At 39.8% G+C, this 8,008-nt stretch overlaps 1 protein-coding gene across 1 annotated transcript in view; it reads left to right on the top strand.

Annotated features, from left to right (window-relative positions):
- The first annotated feature begins 4,342 nt into the window (after positions 1-4,342).
- HHIP (hedgehog interacting protein) overlaps positions 4,343-8,008 on the top strand; it is a 91,513-nt gene continuing 87,847 nt past the window's right edge. Inside the window, exon 1 of the mRNA XM_032224535.1 lies at positions 4,343-4,615. Within this exon, the coding sequence (XP_032080426.1) occupies positions 4,343-4,615 (273 nt within the window). The remainder of the gene's footprint in view (positions 4,616-8,008) is intronic.

The raw sequence follows: 8,008 nt of genomic DNA, 5'->3' as shown, positions 1-8,008 counted from the left end.
ATATATATATATATATATATATATATATATTTCTATGATGTATTCATATTAAAAAGAAATATATAGGGATTGTGCTTTTTTAAAAAAATCAGGAAATAATCTTTGGGAAGGGAGGGAGGGAGGACTGTATTTCATAAATTAGTCTGTCCATTACTATTTTACTATTACTATTAACCACTGATTGTAATAATAAATAAAAGAAATTGTGGATTACAAAAGAAGGTGAAAATGATTGCTCCATTAGGTATAAAATTGATCTCCATACTAAAGTAAATGAGATACATCACACATACAATAGGTGTAGTATTACATTAAATTAAGGAGCTTAATTTAATGTCTTTGGACATTGCTAAGCTTATTCAATGTATCTAATGTTCATTCAAAAGTGCAAATTGCATTATATTGTGTGTAAGCTTATTATAATGAATTTTATGTACATGTGGGCATTTATTTGGGCATAAATGAATTTTATGTACATGCATGCAAAATGCCCTCTCTCAGCAAATCAGTAGGAAACTGGTCAGGAACCCACCACTCATGTACATACATATGCATACATGCACGCGCACACACATATGGCTGAGGTGGGAGTTGTTCAAGTGATGACTACAAGCATTGCTAGTTCTACGATGTTGATTGTAGCATATGATGGACTGAAAAAGATTAGCTTTTTTAATTCCTTGTATTGGAAACCAGTACTAAAGAGGTTTGTGGCGACTGTCATCTGTCTGTCTGTCTGTCTGTCTGTCTGTCAGTCTATATCTGATTTTGGTCTTTGACTGAAAATAAATAGCTTAAATATTTTGATTTTTCATTTTTTAAAAAACGTTATTTGAATGTACATCCAGGTGTATGAATTAAGCTTACAGATTTAGATAATAAACTCTGATGAAATCATAGCATTTTCATCTCAATGATGCAAATGCTATAATGATTTAAACAAGTACTTATATTAGTAGCAACAACTCGTCTGTTCATTATGCCTGCAGGGGAATAGGGATTGAGTCAAAATTCCATGGAACTACTTAAATATGTATGGATTTATGGTTTTTTCTAGATTTTTTCCCTTTTCCAATACATTCACCTGAGTTTGTACTTTGTAGACTATATTAAAAAATGTTTTCTCCAAAACATAAATTGATTGTATTATCAATCAATAGGAATTATCAATCAAAGGAATAATTGTATTATTCCACATGATAATGTTGAAAATAATTAATTTGAATGCCAAAGGATGAATAACTTGGCAAAATCTGATAAACTTTAAACACTTCATGATACAACTTTTCTCTTCCTCTGCCTCCACTATAACAAACTATATATTACTTGCTAACTATCTCAAGACTAAGAAATCAGAACATGCTTCAAATTAGATGTATTTGCCTCTAAAATGTCAAGTCAATCCACGAGCCTATAAAAAACCCCACAATCATTAAGTCAGACAGAAATAATGTCAATGACTGTTTTGCATATAACTAAAATGCATTTTCTTAAGAAGAATATGCCACATGTCATCTTTAATGTGGATTAACATATGACATATTTTTATTGAGGGGTTTTCCAAGAAATTCAATGCAGTGCACATAGTATGTTGTACTTCCTCTGCTTTCAATTTTTCCTTCACAACAGTAGATTAGGCAGAGATCATCACTCATCATAGCTGAGCAGGGATTTGACCTCGATGACTTCAGTCTTAATCTTCTAAGAACATACTCTCCGTCATTTTTGGAAGATTTTCTCACAGTTCTCCAAACATTTGATTTGATTTGATTACATTTATATGCCGCCCTTTTCCCCGAAGGGGACTCAGGGCGGCTCACAATTCAAATCAGGGAAGGGGGTACAGAGGGAATAAAAAAGACGAACATAACAATACATAATTTAAAAGCACACAACAGTCATACCATTCGAGGAGGGGGGCAACAGCTCTTTAGCCCAACATCTAAGACAACATCTTTCACATTTTTGGAGTAATTCCCAGATTTCCCAGTTCAGGCTGAGAACAGCTGATATAACTGGGAAGTAACCAAAGACAGGACTTTTTTAGTGCTGGCTCCAAGGTTACTGCTTTTTAAAAAAATAAAAATCCAATATTTCAGAATTTTAGTTTTCTTTTTGCCTTATACAGAAATATAAAAATATTTTTAAAAGACAGAAAAGGGAGCAAATAGCATATATGTATAATGTAAATATTATCTTTTTAAACAAAATATTAAACTTTGATTCCACAGAAAAAATAGTGATCAATCTTTCCATGACTTATACTGTAAATCCAAGACTGTAAATATAGTGCATAGTGCACTGTAGTACAGGTAGTCCTTGACTTACAATCACAACTGAGCCTAAAATTTCTGTTAAGTGAAACATTTATTGAGTTTTGCCCCATTTTACAACCCCGTTTGTCACAGTTGTTAAGTGAATCATTGCAATTGATAAGTTAGTAACTCGGTTGTTAAGTGAATCTGACTTTTCCATTGAATTTGCTTGTGAGGAGGTTGCAAAAGGTTCACATGTCATAAATGACTATTTATGACAGCAAGGGTCGTAAATATGAACCAAGCAACTGAATTTTAATCACACAATCATGGAGATCACATGATCATGAGGATGCTGCTGCAAAGGTCGTAACTGTGAAAAATGGCCATAACCAATAAAGGAAAATCTTTGTTGCTCAAGGTTGAAATGTGCGGATCTTGATATTCTCTTTATTTTATTTATTTATTTGTCAAGCATGTATAAATATAAACATGATTATGGATACATGACATGGATACAAATAAATGGGGACTTTAGGACAGGGATGACAGGCACTTTGGTGTGTTTATGCACGCCCCTTACAGACCTCTTAGGAATGGGGTGAGGTCAACAGTAGGCAGTCTTTGGCTAAAGTTGTGGGGGTTAGGGGAAGAAACCAGAGAGACAGGTAGTGCATTCCAGGCATTGACCACTCTGTTGTTGAAGTCCTTATTTTCTGCAATCAAGTTTGGAGTGGTTTACTTTGAGTTTGTATCTATTATGTGCTTGTGTATTGTGGTTGAAGCTGAAGTAGTCATTGACAGGTAAGACATTGTAGTAGATAATTTTATGTACTACGCTTAGGTCAGACTGAAGGCGGTGTAGTTCTAAGTCGTCTAAGCCCAAAATTTCAAGTCTAGTGGCATAAAGTATTCTGTTGTGAACAGAGGAGTGAAGGACTCTTCTCTCGTGAAATATCTCTGGACTCTCCCAATTGTATTAATGTCTGATCTGCAGTGCGGGTTCCAGACAGATGAGCTGTATTCGAAAATTGGTCTAGCAAAGATTTTGTATGCTCTAGTTAGTAGTACAATATTACCAGGGAAGAAGCTACGCAAGATCAGGTTAATATTAACGCTGATGAGATTACCTAGTTTGGGTAATGAAAAGCCTGTAAGCAAACAAGCAAGCTCAGAGACCACCAAGGTCCCTTCAAATGGTCACCACCAGTCACATTTTTCAATGCCGTAGTAACTTTGACAGGTCACTAGACGAACTTTTTAAAGTCGAAGACTACCTGCCCTCTGGTAAGTGACGCCGAACATACCCTCCCCCCCCTCCTCTTCCCCCAACTCCCCCCCCTCTCGGGTCTCTTAGCTCGGCGCGCTCGCTCACGCACGCGCTGTCCTTAGCGGCAGCGGCGACTCCATGCCGCGCCTTCGCCTTCTTCGCGCTCTCTCGCACCGCCGCCGCGCGTGCTCGGACGCTCCTCTCCGTCTCATCCCCGCGAAACGCTTCCTCGGTGACGTGTAGGGGCGCGCGGTGGCAGCACCTCCCCGCGCGCTGCTTAAAAAGAAGAAGAAAAGAGGGAGCGAAACATGAGAGCCTTAGTGAGCTCCAGCTCCCGCCGGCAGCAGCAGAGGAGGCATCACGCCCGGCAGCCTGTCCCATTTAGAACGGCAGCAGCTTCGTGTGTTTGGAACACCGCAAAGGGACTTGCGGCTTCCATCTCGACCGTCGCCTCCTTCGCTTCGCCCGCCAGCGCTGAGAACCTTCCGCCCAGGGAAGTTTACGCTCGGCGCTTGGGCATCTCGGTTAAACCTGCGGCCGCTCTTGTCAAGTGGCGCAAACGTCCCGTGTCCGAAACTCAGCATCTTCTTCCCTTGGCTCAGCTGGGGCGTGCGCCTGTCTGTCTGGTTGCCCGCCGGGTTTTGTTCGCTGCCCGTCCCTCAGCTGTCGCGCCTCGCTCGTTCGCCTTGGAAAGCGACCACCACCTCCCGTATAAAAACCACAAACTCCGAGGTTTCCCAAAGGGAAGTAGCCTTGCCTCATTGGATTGCCTTGGGATTGATCACCTCAGCCGGCGCTTGAAGTCTTCCCAAGCGGCATGGTGGGGCTAAAAATGCTTCCATTGAAGCTGCTCTCGGTGGCCCTGGTCCTCTGCTTCTTTGAAGGGGAAACCAAGTTTGGCGAGACCACTGCCAAGAGGAGAAGGTGCTTGAATGGCAGCCTCCCCAGACGCCTGAAAAAGCGAGACAGGAGGCTGATGCTCCTAGAGCCCCCCAACAGTGGGGAGCTGCTGTGCCAGGGATTCTACCCTCGCCTGTCCTGCTGCTCCAGGGGTGAGAGGCAAGGATTGCTCCAGATAGAGAGCAACAAGGTAGGCGCCAGTTGGGTTGGATAAGGTTGGGTGAGAGACCCAAGGGGCATGCAAAAGTTTATTGGAAAAGAGTCTTTGGATCTAGGGTTCTAGTGATTTGGGAGAGGAAGGACAATCAGCAAGAGGTGGAACTCACAAACATCACTTACCGGTTCTTGGAGAGGTTTTTCAGGGTAATAAAGAAGGTAATAAATCATCTTTGCTAGGTTTTTGAGTTTTGCTGGCTTTGAAGGCCACTTCATTGGCTGTAGGAAGTTGTGGATTGAGAAGTGTTCCTTGTGGTCCCTCCTTGGATTACAGTGGCACTGTTTCTAAATACCTTTGCCATGCTCACCGAGAATTGTTGGAGCTGTTATCTATTACCTGTGAAAGGCTCTATATTGAGGAAAAGCTGAATAAAGGAAATTTAAAAAGGTGACTGAACAATGGACTTCATTGAACATAGAGAAACAGTATGGGAAAATGCTGTTCCTTCTAGATGCTGAACTTTTGGTATTGATGTAGTCCATTGGGGGTTTTTTTCTTACCAAATGGGGTTAATTTTAAATGTTTCTTTGTGTTGAATCTTACTGCAGCATCCTAAATCTTTGTTCTATCTGGGAAAACTATTTCAAGTGGGTTAGGAGGAGGAGGAGTTATTACTGACCTTCAAAATTAGAAGGAGAATGCATTCTAAATGCTGAAGAATAGTTAGGCAACATAATAAATCCTGCATGCAGGAAACAGTCTGTTTCACCTCTGCCATTACTAGCTAGGTGCTCAGGGGATTCAAAACATCCGCGGAAGAAGAGGAGGAAAGCAATATGTTATGAAGAGAGCAAGGTTTATGTATTTATTTTAGAAGACAAATTTTGAGATAAGGAACCAGCAAAGGAAAGGAATAGAAACATCCTTCTGAGAATTTCAGTTATCAAATAGGAAAAATGAGTTCATTGATAAAGTAGAAACCAGTAGAATCTGGATTAAAGCTGGAAAGGAGATGATGCAGATAGAGGAAGCTTCCAAGAAGGCTTAGTGGATTTTCTTGGATTTATTTGACATACCATATAGTGATGAATTGTAAATTAAGGTGGTGGTGATAGGTTTTTTCCCCCCTGAAGTGAAAAAAGTATGCACAGTTTGTCCACATGTTTGGGCAAGAAATTTCAAATAGCAGATGGTAACTGGGAGAGCAGATGATGCCAGGATACTGCAAAACTTTTATGATGTCTTCAGGTCTTCCCGCAATTAAGTCAGGCTCCTCTGGAGAGAAGCTGAGATGACAGGATGAGTGAATTCCATGAATTTGTTCACAGCAAATTGGTATAGGATAACATCATATGTGCAGTGGTTGACATTAGTTTCATCAAGAGAGAATGCCTAGTACATTGTCACTTATACTTCAGAACCCTCTATATACATTTCATTGACTTGAGAAAAGAGCATTAATATGTAACTTTTATTGGAAATGTGGTGAGAAATGACAATCTAGCTATTTTGGAATAGGAAAGTTTTCTGCCTGTTGATTGGGCTGCAATTCACTGCCTTTCAGCCATGTGGATGTTATACGTTTTGCAGTCTATTGTTTTGATCAGGAGTGCAACGTGCAAAACTCAAGCTAGGGAGGGAAATGGGATGAATAAATGTCATTGAGAATCACTGCACGTGAAACAAACAATCAGGTGTCTTTCTCATTGCCCTCCCTCTCACCCCCCCCTCCAGCATTTAGTTTAATTAAGAATTCCTCTGTTACAACACTCCAGTTGTCAAGGTCTGAGAGTGGCTTGGAAAACTTGTGCTTCAGTCTTTCTGGCCCAGGCACAATTAAAAAAAATACCCAGGCTGAATCGAATTTTTATGCTCAGTTCACGGTAGATTTCACCCCATTCTCATGTAAACAGCTTCTACGAATCAACATATGTGTCTGGGTGGTATCTCTCACTTTGTTTTGTAACAAAAAGCCATATTGCATCATTTAATTTGCTCAAGTCATGCAAATAGGGAAAAAAATCAATAGGACAAAAAGGGGTCGACTTATCCTCCTCCCCACTAAACTGCTGCCCACACACAGAGTCCTGTTGCTTATGGCAAAAGAATAACAACAACACCATTGTGTTTGTTGGTTGGTTCACTAATGGGTGAAACTGGAGAACATCATTCTCCTTCAGTCCCCAGCTCTGTCCAAATGTTCATGCCTTTTGAGGCAGCATTTGTCCTATTGCCTCCGCTCCCAGATGGGTGAGAGCTGCCTTTGCTGCAGGGTTTCAGCGAATCAAACTCTATTCTTACCAGATGCAAGGGAGCTTGGATGGATATTTTCTCCTCATGTTTGGCCAGAGGTAGTGTCAGCAAGCTCCTGTGTGGTAATCACATTAACTGCACACTAACTGCATTCAGATAATTTTCTAAAGGTTTTAACTGAAACCCACAAATGCCCAAGCCAAACTGGGAAGGAAAATGTCCTTAATCTGTCCAGTTAGCATCATCGACAGTTAGCCACTACAGCAGTAGCATAGCATCTGCTATATGAACTCCCTGGAGACTTTGTAATAATAAGTTGTATTTATGTGATGAATTAACAATGAGACTGATTTTAAACAATTTTTGAGTTTCTAGGAGTTATTATTAATTTGTGACAGTTATGAAACTTCATCTCTAATTTGTATTCAGCATTTTTCACATTTGTAACATTTTAACAATGTACTTAACTGGAAGACATAAATGTTATCATAGAGGAGAGAGAGCATGCACCAAATACTTTCAATTGTATTTTTTTTTAAATGCTTATTTATACAAAAGAAAAAAAGTACCTACTTTACATTTGAGTGATAGTAAGCACACATACAATGCAATCCTGTTCATATATACCTAATTCACTCTGATTGCAATACGTTTTAAGATTAGTTAGGCATGCAAAGGGTTATGCATTTGGAGTTCGATAGAAGTAGCTCCCGGATAAAGTTTTCTAATAGATGCATGTGGAATTTGTTGGTTTTTTTTAAAGTCATTTCTTGTGCATTAGACATCCGAGGCATGACTTTTCATTCAAAATGCATCCAATACATTTAAAGATAGCAAACCGCTATCTGTAACCTGGAAGGAATCCAAAAACTACATTAACATATCTTGAAGTAACAAAGCATATATGTTTGGTATAGTGGTGAAGGTACTAGGATAGAAAGTGGAAGATGATGAGTTCCAGTGCCCCTTTACCCATAAAAGCCAGCTGAAGGACTTGGGGCCAGTCATTCTCTCTCAGCCCAACCCACTTCATAGGGTTGTTGAGGAAAAAAGAGGAGGAAATGTGTTCAATATGTTTGTCACATTGAGTTATTTGCAAAAATAATAAAGATGAGATACAAACAAATAAACAAGCAAATAAATAAATATTCTAAGGAAGAACTGTTTCAGCAG

The sequence above is a fragment of the Thamnophis elegans genome, chromosome 9, assembly GCF_009769535.1.
Source record: "Thamnophis elegans isolate rThaEle1 chromosome 9, rThaEle1.pri, whole genome shotgun sequence".
Taxonomy (NCBI): domain Eukaryota; kingdom Metazoa; phylum Chordata; class Lepidosauria; order Squamata; family Colubridae; genus Thamnophis; species Thamnophis elegans.
This window is presented reverse-complemented; position numbering and strand designations above follow the sequence as displayed.